General features: G+C 37.7%; 1 protein-coding gene across 2 annotated transcripts in view; it reads right to left on the bottom strand.

Moving 5' to 3' along the window:
* LOC121330560 (BMP/retinoic acid-inducible neural-specific protein 3-like) overlaps window positions 1–18,419 on the bottom strand; it is a 40,733-nt gene extending 22,314 nt beyond the window's left edge. The window contains exons 1-2 of one of the 2 annotated variants that reach the window (XM_041277163.1): window positions 17,871–18,419; window positions 12,088–12,373 (exon numbers count right to left, since the gene is read on the bottom strand). In XM_041277163.1, coding sequence (XP_041133097.1) covers window positions 12,088–12,281 — 194 coding nt within the window. In that variant the 5' untranslated portion in view covers window positions 12,282–12,373; window positions 17,871–18,419. Of the gene's footprint in view, window positions 1–12,087; window positions 12,374–17,870 lie in introns of those variants that run through there. The other variant, XM_041277164.1, reaches the window with a different exon arrangement.
* Window positions 18,420–23,991: the final 5,572 nt, after the last annotated feature.

Genomic DNA, 23,991 nt, shown 5'->3' on the forward strand with positions numbered 1-23,991 from the left:
AAAACATTCCATATGGCCCAGTTGTAACTAAGGACTTTTAAAGCTGCATGACAACATAGCCACTGACTGTAATTTTAATTTATAATAATCCTCAATTTCATTTTTTTTTATAGTCTTATAATGTCATGCCATTATTTTAGCAGTTGTGTTTGCTGAAAAGAGAGGAAGGGAGAGAGCTACACAAATTGATGTGTAAGTGCAGATTGAAACAACAAATCCCCTGCATTACATTCTCCTTCAGTTACAACTGACTGTGATAAGCTTTGCTTTTCTTATCATAAATCCTGGGCAGACAGCTAATTGATGCAAGTGCAAATGCAGCTTGAAGGAAACAATGGAATAATACTGTTTTTAACCTGTCCTTGGGTTGCCATAGGGAACTGCATTAGTCAAGCTCTTCTTTCATTTTTACTCGTTTTTTGTTTTAGGTAATTTAATCTGGGCTCCTTCATTTGAAATCAAACTCAATCTATCACTTTCAGATTTTTGAAAGATAATTTAACATGTCATTTTACAGGGGAAAAATGTAAAGATGTACACAGTGGCATGTAAATGAAAACATTGTTTGATAAGTCTATTTGACGTGTCAGCAGGACATGTGTTTGCTGTGAATTTAATTGCTTTAGGACTAAACAAATATTGCCCTCTGTTCTGACAAAAAAACAAAAAGCAGTTCCCAAGTTTGTATTGCCTTGCTGACGACTGCTTTCTGATGACAAGTTTTAAACCAAGAAAGCTAATTTCCTCTTTAGAGCTCATTAAAATTATTTCAAATTCAGTTATTAAGTAGAAAGACATTGAAAGAGATTTAGGACACTTTCATTATGGGTATTCTCCTATTTCATACTCCTCTAACTAAGTGAATCAGCACGTATAACTCTTCCAATGCTGACATGATGTCGAGAAAGATTAAAGTTTATCAGAATAAGATCAATCCTATAAGGAAAACAGATAGGAGTATGAATCCGATCTGAAAAAACTACTGTGTCACTATATCTATGGGTATAGCCAGTATTTTTCAACCTTTTTAGGCCCCAGTGCTTCAGTGGCTGCATTTGGGCATTGAATAATGCTGCCATTAATAAAACTGCAATAATTTCAGACCAAAACCCCAAATTCACACTAGTAAGTACTATGTGGCCTATATGCTGATGATCTTTACAAAGGGCAACTAAAACAACAAAAAGAAGCAAAGGTTTTACTTTCATAGATTTAAAGGAACATTATTATACATGTACTAACTATATGTATATAGTAACTATATACATATACATTAAACTTGTGATTTTATTATAATGCGGTGAAGGGGTAGATTTTGAGAGAAGTAAAGGTTGATAAGTAAATCTGATGGGGAATCTGAGCCTGTCTTTCAATCTCTAAATGAGAGAAATCAGGTTAAAGGACTGGCCAACTGCAATTCTCAGCTGAGCTTCCAGTTTAATATCAGCAATTATGTGCCTTAATTCCTTAATAAAACCTTCAACGCTGAAAATGTCGTCTCACACAAGTAAGCTGCAACAAACATTGATAGGAAAGTGGCGGCGAGTCATCTCAGGATAATCAGGATGTCAAAAGATGTTCTGCCGCAATTCTGTTGTCTTATCACTCTTATCATGAGATAAGTTCTGTCTCCAAAACCTGCGTCCTTGCAAGATCAAATTGTAATGGATCTCTCAGGAAATTGAAAGTGACTTTCATATTTTCAAAATCAATGAATCTGGCAGCAAATTTCTGTTTTAAATCACGAAGAAAGGCCACAAACCTATGATTCATAAAAACAGAAAGTGCAGTTTAGTGAGTGAAGTCAAAACTCAAATGCTGGCAGAAGAGTTTGCACTTTGAAATGAACTCTCATACCTTTGAGGTCATATCCAAGATACTTTTGTTCTTGCCCTGCAGGTTCAGATTCAGATCATTTAAATACCACCTCAGATTATTCAGGAAGAAAAGTTCACACAGACATGTTTGATTTTCTAATTTCTCTAGCAGATCCTGTGTGGCAAAGTGGTTTGCAGTGTGCAGGTGTAGAGCTCAGAGGGTCAGGATTGGAAGCGCATCAGCAGCACAAGTGATGTCGGCACCAAATGCAAGGGCATAAAAAATGACAGTGGAGGATGATCCAGAGGCATACTTTGTCGCATTTATCGGTTGGTTACCACCGTGTCATGGCCATGGGAGTTTTGGGCTGGCCAGTTACAGCCCTGCCTGAACAGGGAGGCCCAGGTAGCATACCAAGTCATGACTAACGCCAAAGCTACCCAATATGACCTGGTGAAGCAAGCCATTCTCTGTCGCCTGAAAGTTCCCGAACTAATAAACCCAGTATAAACACACACAAAGACACAAACATGATCACAAGTCCAGAGTGAGTGCTAAAGTGCAAGAGGTGAAATACAATTTATTAGTGCACAGTGGTGAAGTGTTGTCTAGGTTGATGCTGTTAAACGACAGTTCCCGGTACGTGTTAGTCATCTAATAAGAACAAACAAGTGCAATTAGAAATGACAAAACAAACAGAGACTAAACACTCACAGTTACTTTTTATTTTCCTTCAGCGGTTCTCTCTCAACCATAACAAAGGAAGAGATCACTTAGCCATATCCCCTTTTGTACTGTCAGCCACGCTCTATTGGTTAGTGAGTGCAACTGTTTCTCCTCCAATCCCCGGCTGCCACATAGCTTCCCATCTAGGCTGATGACTTGGTGTACCGTGTCTTTGCCCCTTTATAGATGGCCGACTTTCACCTTTCCCTGGAATGAACTGTCAGATCATCCAGTCCGGGGCACACTGTTCCCTTTACAGTGTTCTCACAGATCGTGAGGGATATTTATAACCAAGATGTATTCTTTCTCTGTCACAAGGGAAGAGAGAGAGCAGTTCCTCTTTTACTTCAAAACTGCTTTAAACATACCACACTCAAGTACTGTTGCGCAACATCTCCACTGTCTGTAGACTCATCCACTGCAACACTAACAGCCAAACAGTCCTGCAGTTCTGTCTTCAGATTTCTTTTAACTTCTTGTGACAGCACCTCAATTTTGCAGCTGAAAGTCGCAGGACTCAGATGTCATTCTTTGACAAGTTGAATATCACTTTCTTAAATTAGGATAATTCTGGAGCAGAGCGTCCATTCCAGAAAAAAAAGCACAGCTGGATGAAATGTCCTTCAGACAAAGATTTATTTTGAAAAGCCAAAAATAATATCTATTTGTTAGCTATTTTAATAGTACAGTACTTACAGTGAAGTTATACAGGTGTTCAATGTACGAGGACAGCTGTGGCTGTTGCTATGGTACTGTTTCCAAGGTAACTGTAACTTTTTGACCTCTCTTCCTGTAAAGGTACGTGGAAGAAGTCGAAACATGGCTGCACCGGTATTACCTTCAAGTGACTGATGAAATAATGTTTTGGATGGAAATAAAAAAAAAAAAAATAGTGGGAGAATTACAATTAATATTTAAAAAACGGTTAGCTTTTTTTAAAAAGATGTTGCAAAATGCTGCCATAGAACATGCAAAATGCCACATGTGGCATTAATGCCATTGGTTGAAAAATGCTGGGTATTACCACAGGCTGCTATGCAATACTGTATGTATACATGTAAATGTTTATTTATGTTTAATTGCTCACCATGACCATCAGAGCTGAAAGGAGTAATTTAAGCCTATGCAGAGGCTTCAACCTTTTATAATCACCTCCAAGGCATTTAATGGTGCCTGAAGTGAATAAAGCCACTGTGACTTAGTGGGCTTTGACACAGCCTTCAGAACACCACGTAAAATATTGATTTTGCATCACTGAAAATTAGATATATTTAGAAAACATAAGTAAATGTGTTATTAAAGGTTTGACAATTATTAACAAGGGATAACAGTTTATTACAGTAACATTTCAGTGCCAGTTATAGTTACCTTAGGTTCTTGTTCTTATAACAATATATTGCTATGAGTGCTATACATACTGCCATAGCAGCCATAGCATAGCTACGGGGCCTGGGCGTCAAAGGGTCCTGGGAGTCAAAGGGTCCTGGGAGGAAGGTAATAAAACACTTAAAAAATAAAATAAAATACAAAAAATTAAATTAAAAAAATAATAATGATATCTAGATAGATAGATAGATAGATAGATAGATAGATAGATAGATAGATAGAGGTAGTGGACAAAAAAATGGAAACACCAATGTAAAGTCACTTAATAAGGCGTTCGTCCACCACGTGCCGCCAGTACGGCCTGTATGCGCTGTGGCACAGAGAAACCACCCAAGCCATGCCAGGAAAATGTGCCCCACAACATTACGGAACCATCAGAACCCTTCACTGTTGGAACCAAGCACTCAGGGCTCTAGAGTTCTTCAGTTTGGCACCACACGTGCACTTGTCTATTTGTCGAGAACTTGGTGAAGGATGATTCATCTGACCATATCACATTTCTCCACTGCTCGGTAGTCCACTGACTGTGCTCTTGCACCACTGGACTCGCAAACGTGCATTACCAGGTATGAACAGCGATTTATGCACTGCAACCAAACTATGGTATCCCACTCTGTGGAGTTCTCGGCAGACCGTTTTTGATGAAACTGGCTGCTTGCTCCCCAGGTTGAAATTTTCAGTCAAGTGATCTGCATTTGCTCACCTATATATATATATATATATATATATATATATATATATATATATATATATATATATATATATATATAGGAAAAGTCAAAAAAGCACAGGTGCCTAGCTGCCAAATCAGTAGAGAAAAATACATTTAAAAAACTTGATGCACCAAAAAGACTGCTCTGGTAGTTCTAGTGTTAAATGCATGTCAGGGACAAGGCTTTGATGGACCAGCAGCAATGAGTGGCATTTATAGTGGTATACAAGCTCAAAAGAGCCAAATGCATGTTATGCACATCCTGTAACACACAATCGGAATGTGGTGCTAAATGATGCAGTTGTTTGTTTCCTCTTTCACGAGTGAGTCAGGTGTGCATCTGGCTGTGTCCAATGCGCTGGTCATCGTGTTATGAGTCCCATGATAGCTTTACGTTTTTACTATGTGGACATATTGAAAGCACTGTCTAGGAGCAAAAAAAGATGAAGTATCTGAAGCACTGGAGCTTAAAAAGAAGCTTGAATGTTTTCAGTTTGTTTTTTCTTGTAGTCCTTCAGATTTAAAATTTTAGAAACTGTGAATAGTGTCTCAAATGTTACAGCGAGAGACATTTGATCTCATGAAAGCTGCAGAACTGATTCAAAGCACTGCAGAAAGATTGCAGTTTCCCTTGCATTAACTGGAGCACTGACTGCAAATTTGAAAAAAAGAGGGTCAGAAAATTGAAACGACAATTTCATGAATTAAGCGAGGATCAGAGATTAAGAGATACAGATGAAAATTGTAAAATGACAGTGTTTTACTCTTATTTGGACATTGTAACGCAGCAGCTGGTAAACCGATTCCATGGCATGAACGTGACCGTGCAGAAGAGTTCCAGAAAACGTAACGCAGTGACATATCACCGTCATTTCCAAGTCAAATGCTAATTTCCAAGCATCTATAAAGAATGTCATTCAGAAACTCAGTTCAGTTAAAGAGCTTGCCCATCTCCTCATTGTTGAAAACACTGCCTTATTGTCTTATTTTCCTGACATTTGCACACTGTGTTTTTTTTAACCATTCCTGTCACAATTGCCAATGCTGAGAAATCCTTTTCTAGACTTAGGCTGATCAAAACATACATTCGAAGTACCATGTCTCATGAAAGATTATCGGGACTAGCCTTCTTGAGTATAGAAATAACCCTGGCCAAGAAAATTTAACACGGGCAACATTGTGGATGATTTCCCTGTCATGAAACTCAGAAGACAAGTGTTTTAATAAACTGTTTGGTCACTATACGTACTAATTCTGTATTCTGCAGTTACATGCCAGTAAAGAGAGGTAAACGGGGCCCAAACTGATTTTTTGCTGGGGGCCCTTGACATGCAATGTACGCCACTGATTGCTATACATTTATTATGTCTAATATTGTTCATCAATTCCTTTATAACGCAATTATGATGCATTATTGGATGTTTATGACGGATCCTTAAACTAAAGTGTTACTAACATTTTACAACAGGGAGGATATGTATAATAAATGTCAGAAAACTAGTCATTGAGATCGCACGTGACTTTCTCAATAAAACACCAATATAATCTGACCTCTTTCATCAGTGGCATGTTTAACATAGAGACAATTAGGTTTTAATTTGTATTTAAATGTGTCTTCAATGCTCCTGATAGCAATGTATATTACAGAGCAAAATTATACGTAACTGGTATTCTTTTATGTCATTTCTTCACAAAACTGTCTTTAAAATGGGAAAGAATCTTGATAAATGAAAACATTATTGCAAGACATTTGACAGTTTCTGCAGATACATTCATCAATACACCATTACCCTGCCAAAAGTTAGTATTCTGTTAGACCTTTTCTACTGTGCAGCTGTGACTCTGTATAAACACTTTCTATTGAAACACTGACATTGGTAACTTGGAAATGAATCAGATGTTACAAGAATAAATATGCAAATGTGCTGAAGAATTTGATGGAAATAAACATGCTTGAAAAAAGTATTATTAAGTATTATAATTAAATGATAAAACTAGCACTACTCAACTTACCACAACTGAACAGGCTGGTAAAATAAGTATTGTGCATGTCTGTCTAGGGCAGGGGTGGCCAACCTTTCACAGACCAAGAGCCAAGGAAATAAAATGTACAGTAACAAAGAGCAACAACCTTTAAAAAGTGCTTAATTTAGCATTTCACTGATATTTTTACTACAATTACTATCACAAACACTGTTAAATGAAGCTGACCTTTATTTTTTCCAGTACATACGTACTATTGCTATCCAAACAAATACATTTTCACTATATATAAAAGCATAGTTTTGTTTTTATTTCTTATTTGGGTGAGTAGCTAACTGTCGTTTATTTTCTTATACCACATACAGGCAGGATCTGTACTCTGACTTTTGGCATTCTTTGCTACGCACGTTGTTGGAGTTATGAATGCGGCTGTAGTTCAATGCCACTATTTAGATCTGAGATGGATATGTTCTACTGTGTGATGTGAGAGCTGCAGGTCTGAAATTTGCTTTTGGAGTTGATTGTTGTTTGGACATAGGATAGCAATAACATCCCTAAGGCAAGTCTTCACAAACTCACCTTCAGAGTAAGGTTTTTTTTTTTTGCACAGGCAATGTTCCAGGCCGCTTGTTAGGAGTAAGCTAGAGTCACAGTTTCAGATTGTTTGGCAAATTTGGCCAACATTTGCGTCTGTTTATCCATTTGCTTTTTACTGACAGCAGTCATTTTGATGGCTACATTTTAATCAGCTCCAATATGAAAATGAAATACAAACTTTCAGATAAAACTGAAAAGATGTATTCATGAACATAATATCTAACATTTGCATAGCAGAAACACCATATTTAAATGGAAATTAGCACATATAACGCATGAATATCTTGGTGGTTCTAGCATTAACTTTTAAAGACAGCAGTTCAGAATCTTTTGGAAATTCTTTGTCAATGCAGGCATGGTTTTTAGTGAAATAACACTGCAGATTTGAAGATTTGAACTGCGACATAAAGGCAAGTGCACGGTTTCATAACACCTTAAGTAAAATTCCCCCCTTAGTTTTCCCAAACGTTCTACTTAAGTAATATTTGTATTTAAGTATTTCCCTTAAGTTAGTTAACCGTTGCACAAAACGACTTTAGGGGATAACTAAGCGAAAATACTTAAATGTCTTATTGAGACCCTGTGGCGGAGTGTCCCACCCCTTTATGTTTATTAAGTGTTTTATGTTGTATATAGTGTGTTAATGTTGGTGTTTATGTATAAAATACACGGGATATAAATATGGGTTACAAGCACAAGTGCTTAAAATGTATATTTGTATTTAGGCACGAGGATTGCACAACACTTCACATGCAGGTAAAATGTAATACGTGAGCACGGGGAATTACACTTAATTAATTCACCTGCAGCTGTACCGAGACTCCAATTGAATGATTGATTAGCAATCGAGTCTCAGTACAGCTGCATAAAAACATTCGGTTTTCACTCACTCTGGGTTGTATGTTCATGAGTGGAGAACAGGAGAGAGAAGGAGAGATAAAAATAACAATTGCTACAGCGTGCTGGAAGTACCAGTACCAGTACTTGTTTGTTGGGTTGGTCCACATCCGTTTTGTCTGCCTGTTTGTTTGGCCAACGCTCCCTTTGGTTCGTGTGTCTTTTGTTTGTTCACATCTTTTCTTTGTATTATTATTTAATAAATAAACTGAGTGCCACTGCTCAGTTTTCACCACCAGCAAGCGTGTTTTGGTTTCTGTCCCTGGTTCTGATGTCACCCCTGCAAAGCCATCCTTTCAAAGACCCCTTAAATCGAAAAAATGGTATGGCAGCGTTTTTGAAAATGGAAGAGGACAAAGCCACACTTAGCAGAAGGATTTGCAGAGATAAAATCCTTTGGATATAATGGATGATGAGCAATTAATAACAAACTATTGATTTGACAGAAATACTGTCTTTTAAATGTTTGTATAATGCTGGAAGCAGATTAACAGCCCCAAACAAGAAGAAATCACGCATTGATCCAGTTCTCCAAATACAGTGGTAACATTTTGTTTTTTCACAACCGGTGGCTTTTTATTACTATAAAAATGTATATTTAAAAAAAAAAAATTCATTTGGTTGGTTGCATAACATCTTAAGTGAGATTAATGGTTAATTTTGCTAAATACAAGATACTGCTCTCACTTTTGTTACGAACACAGCCATATAAATTGTTTAAACATATATGTTTAGTGTACATTTTTTATAGATTTACCAGTATTTTGTGATGCTCTTCTGAAATCAGAATATATATCTATTTTTTTTAAATCTCATGAATGCTGCGATTTACCATTAAATTTGTTACATTCACACATTCAGTTATTTCTGCCAATTTCTTCTGCTTCATGGCAGTTGTTAAATTCGGACATAGTTTGCCTGTTATTATTTGCTTTCTTTTATTATATTCCTCCATAAGTATTATGTTTTTCCTCCTCTGTCCAGTTTGGGTTTCTATTTTTTTATTTTTATGCTGCCCAAATGTTGCCATGGAGACAGGATTTACAGAGTACAGTAAGCTACTCGCCTATTGGTTGAAATCTTAAATAGTCCATGCATACTTAAGTGTTTTCCCTTAGCTAAGGAAAGCGGTTAAGATGTTTTGTGCAACACCCTTAAGTTTATTCCCTTAGCTAAGTGAAAAATACACTTAAGTGTCACACTTAAGTGAAATAGTTAAAAATAAATGTTTTATGCAACCGGGCAATGGCAAATAAGGCACTGGAGTTTTCCATTGTGTTCAACAAAAAAATCCATTACTCTCCCACTCCGGTAAGAAGGTTCGATATTCATCTTCAGATTTTCTTTTTCGCCATTTTTTTCTGCCATTATGAACAAAACAGAAGCAGGTCCTGTTCAAAGCTTCTGTAACTCAAGTCCTGAATGCACAGTAAAGTATGAGTGGATTTACTAGTTAGTTGCCATGTAACAAAAAAGTGTTGCTGCCACGCTGCTGATTGGCTAAGGTCAGAAATGGATTGGCTTGTGATGAAAACAAAACAAAACAAAAAAAATCTTAGACTTATTGTAAAAATAATACATATATAAAAAAAGAATATAAATAAATAACATATGCATTGTGTAATGAAATATATGGGAAGTTTGAAGAGCCACATTCTGACCACAAAAGAGCCGCATGTGGCTCGGGAGACGTTGGTTGGCCACCCCTGGTCTAGGGTGCAGTACAGTATGCTGTGGGTGCTATAACTAGGCTTCTGACAAAACTAAGCATTCAGAGCTTTTAACACCTGTCTGTGCATCCCTACACTAGCTGCTAGTCAGTTTCTAAATTGACTTTGACATTCTTCTCATCACTTGCCATAAAACTGTTCATGATCTTATACACTGACCCAGTCCCACTGCCCTTCTGACTTCAGTCTGCTTAATGTCCAAAGGCATCATACCAAGGGAGTCTTGAGCCATTACTCTCTAAAACAGAATATAGAGCAATTTGTTTATGTGTACGTTTTTTTTTTTTTTTTTTTTTTTTTTTTTTAATTTAGTAGTCACCAATTGATTTTACCCTGTTTTTTCTCCCAATTTGAAATATCCATTTGTATTTTAGGTTGAGCTCACCATTACCACCCCTGCGCTAACTCGGGAGCAGCGAAGACGAACACACGCTGTCCTCCAAAACATGTGCAGTCAGCCGACTGCTTCCTTTCACTCTGCAGGCCTGCCATGCAGACAACCCAAAGCTACAGCGTCAGAGGACAACGCAGCTCTGGGCAGCTTACAGGCAAGCTCACAGGCACCCGGAGAGACTACAGGGGTGGCTGGTGCGTGGTGATCTGAGGACACCCTTGCCGACGTAAGCCCCCACCGCCCCGGGCAGCACTCGGCCAATTGTGCGTCATCCCCTGGGAACTCCCCCACGTTCAGCAGTGAAATAGCCTAGACTCGAATTGGCAACCTCCAGGCTACAGGCTCATCCTCCACTCCACGCAGAGCGCCTTTACCAGATGTGCTTCTCCTGAGCCCTATTTGTAAGTTTTTTAATTATATATTTGAAGTCCGTATATATATACTTTCCAGGTTTTAAAAACACATATATCAAATACAGGGTAATGATGAAGTATTTACTAAACATGGATCCAGTAACTTATTATAAGTTTTATGATGCTGTAGCAGGGTGAAGGTAAAAAGTTGGGTTAATCTGGCCTCCCGACAGGTGTTGACGCTAGAGCTATCATCCCGCAGGTCTGCACCGAGATGGAGCATACATTAAGTATAGTGCAGTTGCTATCTTTGGGAAGGCAATCACACATGTGTTTTGACGGGGGATGGGGACAGGGGTGGGGTTGGCTTGAATCATAAATGGAAACTTTGTTAAGCAGTGGGTTGATGGTGTTTGGGGAGACGGGACAGGAAGGACGACGTGCCGGAGGTCTGCCTTGTTTTGTTTTGGTTTCGGTTTCCAACTTGCAAGCAGTGGAACAAGTAGAGAAATGACGGTGGTGTATGTGGAACCAGGTCAGTGGACAGAACAGCTGTCGGCTTAACATGGAGAAACCTGGTGAAATGTTTCCTTCCCGCAAATATATATATAAATATAGTGTAGTGTTGGGACTGTTTGTGTGGGACTGTGTTTTGTGTTGTGTTATTAAAAATATAAACTTTGGAGACAGTGACTCTGTGTATTTGTGTGTGTGTGTGTGTGTGTGTGTGTGTGTGTGTGTGTGTGTGTGTGTGTGTGTGTATATATATATATATATATATATATATATATATATATATATATATATATAGCATAATAAGTAGTTTATAGATGTATTATTGGTTTGATATACAAATCAGATACTGAATAAATTAACATTCAGCAGTTTTACTTTTTTTCAATGACAACTAGATAGTGGACAGGTATTAATGAAAGGAAACTTGCTGTCTCCCAAGATCCAGAAAACAGCCTTGCAGTTTTTACACAAGGGACCCTGCCCAGTAATAAGCATCAAGAAACACACAGCACATAGTCCATTAACTCAGAAGCATGTGCAAATTACTTTGACACTGAGAAATTAATTTATTAGAACTGTGCCTGTCTTCATAATCCACATATTGACGTCGATTTATAGTCCATAAAACTGTCTGCAGTTTTTAGAACTTGCTTTCCATTTCTTTTAATATTTTCTACGTTGGTTACTTAAAAATACGGTATAAGAGCACAACAGACACATCCATTGCATCGATCACCACACACTTCAGGTATCATGTTAGACATATTAATACATGAAGTACATGTCAAAAGTGTTAACGAAATCTGATTGATCTTCAACAGCTTCCTATTAACCAATTAAATATCAACCACGTGAGCTACATTTTAAACAGTTGTACCTTTTAATACAATATTTATTTTTTAATTGTATTTTTTCATCCTCAATGCCTGCAAACAGTTTTAAGTTAAAGACTTTTGACTTGGCTTCACCACTCACCTATATATCTTGTATCTGGTAGTGAATCCCTGCCGGTTCCTTTCAACAAAATCAGTGTATTCCTGCGAACGATGGAAGGGTCCCTTGTCTGAAAGGAGCCAGTCGAGGGGGCCGCTTGCATGCTGATCTGAAACCAAGGCAGCAGCTAAAACCCAGCAATGGAGGCTTAATGTTATCCACTCCCATAGAGCCATCAGAGAAAGCAGTTCAGCAACAGCACCACACTGCTATATCATGCCTCCACTGGGGACTTAGAGTCTTCATTCTTTCCATTCTAACTGCACACCTAGGTGGAAAAAAAACACACACAAAACAAGCAATTAGAGTACAGAGACACAGTCTCCCCCAGGACTCCACTTGCTACTTCAGTTTGCCAAGGAAGGAAAAACATGTTCCACGTCTGTGCTTCTCTGGTGTCGGGAAAAAAAAAAAAAAAGGCAAATAGTTAACTAATCATCAGATCAGCCAGCTTCACAAAACATAGCAGTATGACCTGGATTAAAAGCGTATATCTGCTGATATTTAAACTGTTGAGCTAAAGGTAAGGAAGTACTGTACCTGGTGGAAATGAAAACAGGAAAATGGTAGCTATAATTACAGTATGCCCATCTTATCTCCTTTCGTAAATGCCTGAAGTCCTTCCTTGACAGAAAACAACCATTTCCCCTTTTATACAGCCTTGCATGTATTTATTATATATATATATATATATATATATATATATATATATATATATATATATAAACATTTAAATATAATTTATATAAAAAAATGTATCATATATAATAGATACCAAACAATCAAATAATTAATCAAGCAAAGTATATATGGTTGATTTGTCATTGCTGTTAACATTTTTTTTTTTAACTCTATAGAGACATTAATCTATAAACACAGTCTGAATGTTTGCATTTCTGTCATGCCTTGCTAAAAGGGACCCTGGCTATAACATTAAGTGTAGGATTATTGTATCACACATACACAAAGTTCTGCTTTGACTTATTTAGAGCACTGAATGCTGAAATGATTTAAAGTTTGCAATGAAGTAGAAACTACAGGGTCACACAGTGAACCATCTGTATACCTATGCCTCGGCACCAATTTTAAACAAACCCTGCAACTTCAAGCTGCTGTGATAAAAGGAAAGAATTACTAAGTAGAAATAAATATAGAGCTCCTTTGATTAAAACTATGCTGTGTGGAAACATAACAAATAAACCTTAACATTGCTGGTGCATGCTGGTAAACAGGATATTTTAAAAGGTAAAAGCCAGCTGTGAGCTTTTGTTCTGCTTTTAAATACAGTACATGAAGAAAATTTCAAAAATATCACCGGCAATGGAGACTGAAACTCTGATCGGTGGAAACACAATTAGCATAATTAACAAAATAATTTGCATAGATGCCTGCTGGAACATTGAAGTGCTTAACTGTGAATTACATTTTAAAATCAATCCGCGCATAAATACCGGCTTTTTCCCTTAACATTCTAATCTACAACTAATCTGATAACATAAAAAGATACTTAAACATACTTTATGACGCTGGTCTAGAGACAAGGGTAATCACGTCTGGACAGCAAATAAACAGGGAAGACACGATTGGTCCACAATTCTGTCATCGGCTGTATCCAAACAACACACTCCCTCAAAATCAGCCAGTCAAACTCCCAACCCTGTTTCAGTTCTTTCCGCACCAGCCAATCTACTCCCTGCCTGCTTGAATGATGTCCTGCCTCCAACAACAAGTTTCGAGTCAGACTCAGTACTGCATGGACTGACTATTCAACAATTCTACATGTCCAGATAAATTATAATAAGAAAGAGTAAAACCCTAATAAATAAACATGTTAGCAATAATACTAATAATACTACTACTACTACTACTACTACTACTACTTCTACTAATAATAATAATAATAATAATAATAATAATAAATAATAATAACATTTTCTCTACTTGTATGTCATTTTTTTTTAAAATTCTAATTATGTTAGGGAATGTTTTCCTCAGCGGAGTGTTACCTGGCGAAATATCAGAAGGTCAAGGTAAATATAGGTTTTAAAGTTTTTTTTTTTTTTTTTTTTTTTATGAGGAAATAAAGTAATACATTGTTTTCTAAGAGTGATAGAGCCCTCTCGATGTGGGCTCTAGCATGTGGTAGCGCCCTCATCTATGGCTCGGGACGCATAACTCCAGTCGCGGTCATCTACCACATGGTAGAGTCCTCATCGACGGGCTCTGTCTGTGTAACCATAATAAAAGATAAAGTACAGACAGTACATTAGATTAGGAGAAGGAAAACACATATTATAATGAATTATATTTCTGGTACAAAAAATAGAAAATTCCTCTTGGAAACAGTTAACTGCAATTTTAAAAACATGTAGTGTAGCCATGGTATAAGACTTTACTGGTTCAAACTTTAAACTTCATGCTTATCTCAATCAACACAGGCAGCAGATTTTAAGTTACAACATTTAGAAAAAGTGAACTGCCACAGAGATTACATTCACTGCAATATTATACAAAAAAAAAAAAAACTAGAGGTGCCATGAGGGACAAAAATCATACCTTGTATACCTAATTTATTATACTATCGAATATTTACTAAGTACAGTAAAGCTTGTTCACTGCAGTGAGATACTACAAAATAAATTGTATAAATATAATAAAAACTACCCTTTGTACATTTTGTACTTATGTATCTTAACAAAATATAAGAAAAAAAAATAAATAAATGTACTATGCACTAAACTTTCCTCTGGTCAAATGAATTGTGATCAACAGAACTCAGGAAAATTGCAATTCTTTACAATCAGGTACCAATCAATTCTATATGTACAATAATGACAGTCTGCAAATTCTGCATGTTGATGGTGAAAGGGCACAGTGAGTCACTGAATGTATATTATTATGTTAAGCACTGTTTTGAGGAAGTTGGTCCTATTTATATGACCCAGCTCAGCCTAGAAATTCACTGCAGAGTGGGTACTTTGCCTGTAATTTGCCCATAGAGAAAGAAGAAATTGTAGGTCTTCTGCTGTAACTGTAAATCACAATGCTCAATTTGCTGACATATTTTGTCAACAGCCCATTAAGAGAAACTGAATTATTATTTCCACTGATTTCCAAGATTTAGGAATGTTTTTTGCCATCCTTTCAAATATGCTGCTTAAGGAATATTTTTGGTCACAGTCACTGTGATGACATGAAGTAATATAAAACTACATGAAATCTGGAGATGAATAAATCTGTTCAAATGGAAAAATACTTTGTGATTTTAATTTACGTCTGTCAGTTTAAATATATATTTTTACTAAGGCTCAGTGTAAAGCATTTTAAAAGAAATCTAAATCTGGCAGATCAGTCCATCATGTTTTGAAAGTAATTATTGTAGCTCATCACTTTTGTGCATATTAAGCAGTTGTCAGTACATTTAATGAATCTAACCAGTTACAGATCAGATGCATTTATATATAAGGTTTGGTTCAGAATAGAACAGCATGGTCAGGAGATTCAAGGTGTTTACAAGTCTGCATATGGCTCTTTCTTACATGGTGAGAAACAATGTTAACATGATTACAGGCGATATGAATAGTTTAGATGATACTGCTCTATAATATAAATGACCTGGTAACTTGCTCAAGACCTAGAAAGGTTTCATTTGTTAAAACTGAAGACACATTTAAATGCAAAATGTGGGGATCAAAATGTTTTTAAATATGTATTATTATACAGCAAGATGGTCATCTCTCATAGAAAAATAATGATAAAATGATATATTAAAGCCTGGTATGTGAATTTCTAATACCGTGTCACTTTAATAGTATATTCAGTACACACCACAGGAAAGAATACAAAACTACAAAATGTTACAAACTAAAGCAAAGCAAAACCAAATGCAAAATAGAACTAATTACTACCTAAAACAATCCACCATGTTGCTTACTACACTGCACGCTATGTATGTTGTTTTTCCTGCTCCCTTTGGTCTCTTTAAGAAACAGCTGTCCTATCCCAGGTACATATAAATGATCTTAAAATTGAATGCCATTTGTTTTCCTTAAACACATTTTTTAAACATTAAGACACATGATGATGGTATGTTCTGTTGTCACTATTGGTTTCTTGTTGTTATGGGGACCAAATTAAACACAGCATGCCTTTTAGATGAATGTACACAGATTATTAAACCGTATTCTATAATATGAAAACTCATGGTTACTGTTTGTGTCCAGGGGCCCTGACATGTGCCTTGTACAGGAGGCAGTACTATGCATAGCTCTGTTGGATAACAACTCTAATGTGCTTCACACAGTTTTACATCACATTTTGCCTTAGGGATAGATAGATGTAATACAGTCAAGTGACATCTATCTTGCCTAATCCCTGATTTTCTCATTGCTGAGTTCAAATAGAAAAGACAATGCAAAAATGAATAATGTCAAATTGCTGGTGACCAAAGTTCTACAGAAAAAAAAAATAAATAAAAATGTGCATACATCAACCTCTTATGAGTCATTGTAAACTATATGTGCCACCATTAAAGTTGTCGTTTTCTACATCCATTCCATTTAGTCACCCACTCTAACAAACTTTCAATCTCATATTTCAAAGGCAGGTCAATATGAAATCAATGTTCATTACAGTCATTTAATCTCAGTGCAGATTACTAATAAACTAAACTAGTGCTAATGACACTCACAACTGAAGTGCTGAATCTCTAGAGAGACTGCCAATTAAAAAAAAAACAAAAAAACAGGAACACATTCCAAACAAAAATGACTCCTATAAACAAACAAGTCCACTTTATAAATGTTGTAAGATACATGTTGCATAACTGCAGAAATTGCAGACTGCATCAGCATGTACAGAAAGTGTTACTAGACTTTTAATATGTAATATCCATAGTTACATGTCACGTTCCAGTAAAAGAAAAACTATGTACTCCAGTATTCAAGTACTCATTAAAAATATTTCTAAAAACCCTGTACTTCTCTATGTATATGTATACAGACTATGGGTCACCTTTTATGGATCAGTGGATTGTGTTAATGTTAATATCCATATTGATAGACAACCTTGGGATCATTTCTATTATTGTATAGCAATGGATATTTGCCCAAGTCATGTAAACTACCAAATTAAATCACTCCAAACACATTCATTCAAAACTGACAATTATTAACTTCTTGAGATATTTTACAAGGCGTCATCAGCAAATAATATACAGTGCTGCAAGTCACTTTAAGCCATTTTTTTTAAGGAGCTTGCCGTTTAAACTACCAAGAGGCTGAGGCTGCCACTATGAGTGTTTCTTTTACCACAATATTATAGTGACCTGAGACTTAAAGTGACTTTAAAAATAAAATATGGTATGTATGCGCTATTATCTGTAAATGTACACAGTGTATGGGACCCTTAGTTGTGTTTAAGTAAATGCATAGGATGCCTGCAATGCCAACTAATTTCAGTATTCATAAGATTCACTACCTGTTATAAACAGCAAATTGAAATCCTCCCTCCCCACAAAAAAATAATAACAATAAAAAACATCCATTTGGAGAAACTAGAAAAGGCAGAAAAGCCTGCCCTGGTGTTTGAAAAAGAGAGATCGGTGAGATGGAAACATTTAATTTTGTACCAGTGCAATTTATAATTCTATTTAGCACTGCGGTGGGTCAAATAAATACCCTATTTACAAACGTGACAAGTTTGATTCAAAGTGCCGCTAGATTTAAAGGAAGGTGATGATAGTGAAAGCCCAATTCTAAACTTACCACAGTGAATTCCGACACATTTCATAATGTAAAGTGAGTCGCACACACCAGTTAAAAAGTGGTGTGTCATTATCTTGCTTCTTCAACTGGGTTCTTTTTTTTTCTTGTCTTTTGTGTCCATAAAACAATATTCTGTCACATCAAGCAGTCCAGCGTGACTAGCAAGGGGTTAAAAAGTCAGCAACAAAAAAGGAGTGAATGAGCGTCAATCTCCATCAAAAAAGTATTGTACAAAATCTATCCTTGTCCCTGAAACAATCCAATTAGCAACTCGATGATTTGTAAACGAGAGCCTGTTATTTGTGATCATCGAGGAATAAACTGAAATAAACTCAGTAATGCCTTATTTACGAATCACCTTAATGTATGTTTAAATAGTTAGGTCCAGGATGAAATGACAGCCTTGTGAAAAGAGTCGACGTTTTGGAATAGGACTTTACATGACGCAATTATCCACTGAGAAAAAAAAAAAAAGATATACGTGTAAAGCAAATGAGTGTGTGTGTGTGTGTGTGTGTGTGTGTGTGTATATACACACATCTGGGGGAAAATACTGCACGAATGATTGCAAGTGCGTGCGATTTACCACTGTTAACTTGCAAGTGCCTGTGTTGGTTGGTGACAAATTCCTTTATAAAGTCAGCACTTTCGACCTGGGTCCTTTTGACCCTCCCACTCTGCATCATAGTCTAAGCCACTTGAGAAGCCAGATCACAACGGAGATTGGCAGACGTTTTTTTTCTTTCACAGGCACTGGAGGAAATAGGTTACAATTTCAATTTGTTGTTTTGGAAACATGCACATGGAGAGTACAGGCGACTGGACATTATTCAGAAAGGTACATCAAAACATATACAGAAATTTGATAAAATACGCAGCGTTTAGAGTCATCTCGATTCAGACATGTTTGCAGTTGCGTTATTTTAGGTGTAGAAGCTAGCTTTTGTGTTTTATTATACTTATTTTATAAGCATTGAAAGAAAACACTTAATTTTTCTGGCTAAATGCAATTCTGTAACATGTTCACTCTCAAAATAAATAAATAAATAAATAAACTACTTAAGAAGATAGAGATAAAATGTGCATTGTCTTGCGCAAAATGCTTTATTTCTACACAAAACCAGTATAATTAATTTTTCTAAGTGTCTACAGGGACAGCAGGTTTTTCAAATCACCGCATAACAAAGCCTTTGATATACCAATTCCAGTAAAAATTGAAGTAACTTTACCATTATTAATTTTTAAAATAACTAAACGAGATTAACGTAATAACTGTCTGTGGGTCACAATAATCACACATACTGTGCATCGTGACCTATTTTATTCATGTTGGTTATGGTTGCAGACATTCAGCTGCAAATACAAACAACTACAGCGTGTTAAAAGACATTGCCAGTTTATCCTATTTGTAACCCATAGACTATATGTGTTCAATGCAATATTACCAGACAAATCCTCCATTTTGTATGAGCCCATAGTAACAGTTTATCAGGTAACTGGCTTATAAATAATAATAATAATAATAATAATAATAATAATAATAATAATAATAATAATAATAATAAAGTTTTTATTCACAGGGGTCTCTTGTGAGCAGTAACCACTCCCTTATATCTCGGTACATACAATTACATACATTTTACTTGTAATTTCTGAGTTTACCATGCTTTTAAGTCTCTGCTATGCATTTACCACCATGATTTACAATGCCATGCTTTCACTATACTTTACTATGTTTTGCTATACTTTTACTATATGCATATGTTTTGTATCGTATTTTATTACAACATTTAAACTCCTGATTCATAGTTTATCTGTAATGACTTCTGCAGCGACTGAGCTACATGTCTGAAAATCAATAAAAAAATTCTCCACTGATAGCCACCTTATTTATGAATCAGTGGAGTATGTGAATCAGTAATTGTTTAAATAGTTAAGCACAAACATTTATATATACAGTGCTACCCTGTTATAAGGCAATCTGTTATAGTGCGGAATCGGTTATAACATGGTAAGGGCGTGGCTCCCATTTCCCCCATAATGCAATTTGACTCGCAAACGTTGGGCGAACGTTGCTGATATACAGTACAAAGCATGGCTGACAGCAAAAAAAATGAAAATCTTTCTCTGTTAAAATGAAACTCGATGCGGTAGACACAGTAAGAAAAGGTGAAACTCAAGCAGCAGTTTCCAAAAATATAAATGTAGCAGAATCTACATTGTGTGGATGTCTAAAAAGTTGAGGAAAATCAACAGGTTTTCTTGATAAGATTGACTCCAAAGAGGGCTGCTCTAGGAATGAATTAGACTCTGCTTTTTTCACTTGGTTTTGGCAGGAACATCAACAGAGAGATAGGGACATGAAAGCATATAGGGGGTGCCCACATCAGCGTGGGCAAAGCAGAGTGACACAAGCTGCTGTCAGAGTGCAAGAATGTTGTTTTTGAACAGGGGCCAGGAATAATCGTTCCAATAAACCATGGATTCAAGTACCTGCAAATTGTTTGTGTCTTTTTCCTTCAATTTCCACTGTACACTACAATATTAATTTGGCTTGTGGGTATTGTAAATTATTTTGGGAAAAAATGCTAATATTCTTTATAAGGCAAATGTGACAAGGAGAGAATGAAGCGGAGCTGTAAATCTCCTTCCCTCCTTGTGAGGGCGCTGTGCTCATACATATGGGAGCTCCTGACCAGAAGTGCTGACATCCGGGCACAGCAGGGACCGGAGGTCAGCCATCTTGGTAGGTGCCAAAGCTGCTGTACTGCTGGGTATGTTCCTTATGGTCAGCGCTGCAGTGTGCTTCGATTGGGCAGATTTTGATGCAGTGCTGATTGTAAGGAGGGGCCTGGCAGTATTCAGAGGAGAAGTTTTGGGACGCTCGCTATTGCGTTTTTGGAGCTACATCATGTTGCCTTTGTTGTTTGGCTACCTGTTTTGTGCCTTACCTTTTTGCAGACTGCAGGGACTGAATGGGATGACCAGTACAGAGCTAACCTCTCTGCATAAAAACTGATTGGCCACAGACCCCTGGACCACACTGCATGATGCTGGCACCAGCTCCACGGAGGATATTGTATAGCGTGAAAGTGTACAGGACTTGTTTACTAGGTTATTTTAATGTGGATCTAACCATTGCTGGCTAGTCCAGGTTTTAGTTTTTTTTTTTGGTGCAATAAAATAATCCCTTGAGGGTTTCTTTTGATTTGAAAGCGGCTGTTGTGACATAATTTATATTGCACCACTCACTACATCCTGACAGCGAAACACAAATAACACGGTCTCCAAATTATGGACCCCAACAACTGCATTATAATGGGGTAGCACTGTACATAGTATGAAAAATAGAATCTATTACCTTTGTGTACATAACACACCTCTTCCAAATAAACCACAGTATAACCCACCCTGGTGTTCAGTTTGGCACCAGTGCTCTTACAACAGGCCCCTTTCTAATTGTTTTTTTTCAGTAGGACACCACATGGTTAGTCCCACTCCAGCCACTCCCTATAATCTGCAAGACATTTTGGCACAATTTCATTCCAGTGTCAGCTGTGAATGAATCCAATTAACATTTTAATGAATAAATCCCTGAAGTTGGTTGCAAAGTATGTGCAGTCTTTGCAAAGTAAACCCAACTGAGTTTCAGAGTTGCAAAGGAAATGCAAGGCTTTCCAATAGAAGATAATTAGTTCAACATCAATTTCAGACTTTGAAATATTTTTTGTAGTATGACTAGTACTGGAAACAGTAGCATACTAAATATGCATCACACCTTGTGTATTCTATAATATGTATCAATTTCTAAAGGTTGCGTTATAGTAAATACCCAAATATAATGTGGTAGTTATACTGATCAGTTCCAGATGCACATGTTGGGTTAAATTTAATTACCTGACCATCTCACAATACACCTGTTTAACCTGTAACTACTACACACAGGTCCTTTGGACCCAAAGCACTTTTAGAAAGCCCACTTCTCTTCTTCTACTTGCAGCCACTCACTAGTATTTTTATGTCCAGTCAGCACCAGTTGTTTGGTGGAATTCTTGCTGAGCTGGATACTCTGAGTTTCTGCACAGGTGGGTAGTTGGGCAATTTAGACCTAATGCTTTTTGGAGCTACTAGGAGTTAGTTCTAGAGTCATATGAAGTTGATATGTTACACAAGGAAAGAACAACTTTTCCTTTTTTTCTGATTCATTTTTTTAATATATATTATTTTGTACTTGATTTTCTCAAATCCACAAGAAAAAGGTGATCCAGTTGTCCATCATCGGACGTCTCCTGTGCCTCGTGCAAAAATCACATCTGTATTCAATGTGCCTGTCACCTGTGTCCAAGTTGCATCTGAGCAATGAAACTGCTCTGAAATGTTGGAATGGTGTTGTTTTCTTTTGCTAAAGTGTAATTTTTGTTAAATGGATCTGTTACTTTAAGTAACACTTACTTGTCACTGCAGTTACCACACATCAATGCTTAAATAGTGTTGGTTGTAATCAGTTTGATTTCAATCCAGTCAATAAAGAAATACAATCCAGAAGCATATTTATGTAGTGGGCATTTTCTAACAATACACAACTACACGGTGGAGCATGTGTTCAATTTACAACTAGTTTCTGCAGGCTGCAAGACAGATGCCATATTGAATGACTCTAATGACAAAAATATATACTGTATCTAGCTGTAACATTCCCAGTTAATTTTAATTAGCTGGAAGACAATAAGATAATATAAAATACTTTAACACCTTTTTTTTTTTTCATGTAGCGTGTTGGTTGTATTCACATTTTAATTGGACATTAAGCTCTATTAAATCCAGTGAGCATTTCTGCTAGCATTGACATGTATAACTCCCTTATGCCATCTTACTTATTAATATAAAGTTCCTCTGCCTTTGCAGGAAAATGTCTTATAGGAAGCTTTGCTCATATTTTTTTTTTTTTCTTTTTTTGTATTTTTAGTACTGATACAGTATGTAAAAAAAAATGACCGTGTGGCAGGCTGGCGAGTGGATAGAGGCCCAGAGACAGACTGCAGTTCAAAAAAATAACTATTTTATTATAAATAAACACAAAATGAAAGGGCACAAGGGCCAAAACAAAACAATTTAAACACAAAGAAAGACAAAAAGCAAAATTTACAAAAATAACAATCTCCAGGCTGGGCAATGCCTTCACTGGATTCAAGCTCTCCAAACAACAAAAAAAAAAAAAACAACCTGCTTCCTCAGCTCCCTCTTCCCAAATGAGAAGCAGAGGCCTCCTTTTATATCAGGTGGTGGGCGCTGATTGATCGTTAATCAACCTAATCAACTAATCAACCCCAGCCACCTGAACATAATAAACCCAGGCAGGCAGGGGAAGTTAACCCCATCCCTGCCAATTTAAAAGGGCAGAGCTTTGCTCTGCCACACACCTCCCCCCATGTACAACGTACACCGGCCGCAATCGGCCAACTCCCCCCTTCCCCCCACCCCCCAAGAGTCCAATTATGTCCCTTGGGTGGGCTGTTATGGTGGGTGGTGGTGGGCGGGGTTGATGTCGGAGCCCCCAAGCCTTCTTTGGTTGAGGGGGCCCCGAATGTCCAAGGTAGCATGGCGACGGCGGCCCGGCTCCCTCTGGTGGCGGAGGCGGCGACGGCGGCCCGGCTCCCTCTGGTGGCGGAGGCGGCGGCGGCCCGGCTCCCTCTGGTGGCGGAGGCGGCGGCCTCGGCTCCCTCTGGTGGCGGCGGTGGCTCCTCCCTCTCGGGCTCTGAGAGCGGCGGCGGTGGCTCCTCCCTCTCGGGCTCTGAGAGCGGCGGCGGCTCCTCCCTCTCGGGCTCTGAGAGCGGCGGCGGCTCCTCCCTCTCGGGCTCTGAGAGCGGCGGCGGCTCCTCCCTCTCGGGCTCTGGGAGCGGCGGCGGCGGCTCCTCCCTCTCGGGCTCTGAGAGCGGCGGCGGCTCCTCACCCCTCTCTGGCTCTGGGAGCGACGGCGGATCCTCCTCCCTCTCTGGCTCTGGGAGCGACGGCAGCTCCTCACCCCTCTCTGGCTCTGGGAGCGACGGCAGCTCCTCACCCCTCTCTGGCTCTGGGAGCGACGGCAGCTCCTCACTCCCTCTCTGGCTCTGGGAGCGACGGC

The sequence above is a fragment of the Polyodon spathula genome, chromosome 18 (genome assembly GCF_017654505.1).
Source record: "Polyodon spathula isolate WHYD16114869_AA chromosome 18, ASM1765450v1, whole genome shotgun sequence".
NCBI lineage: Eukaryota > Metazoa > Chordata > Actinopteri > Acipenseriformes > Polyodontidae > Polyodon > Polyodon spathula.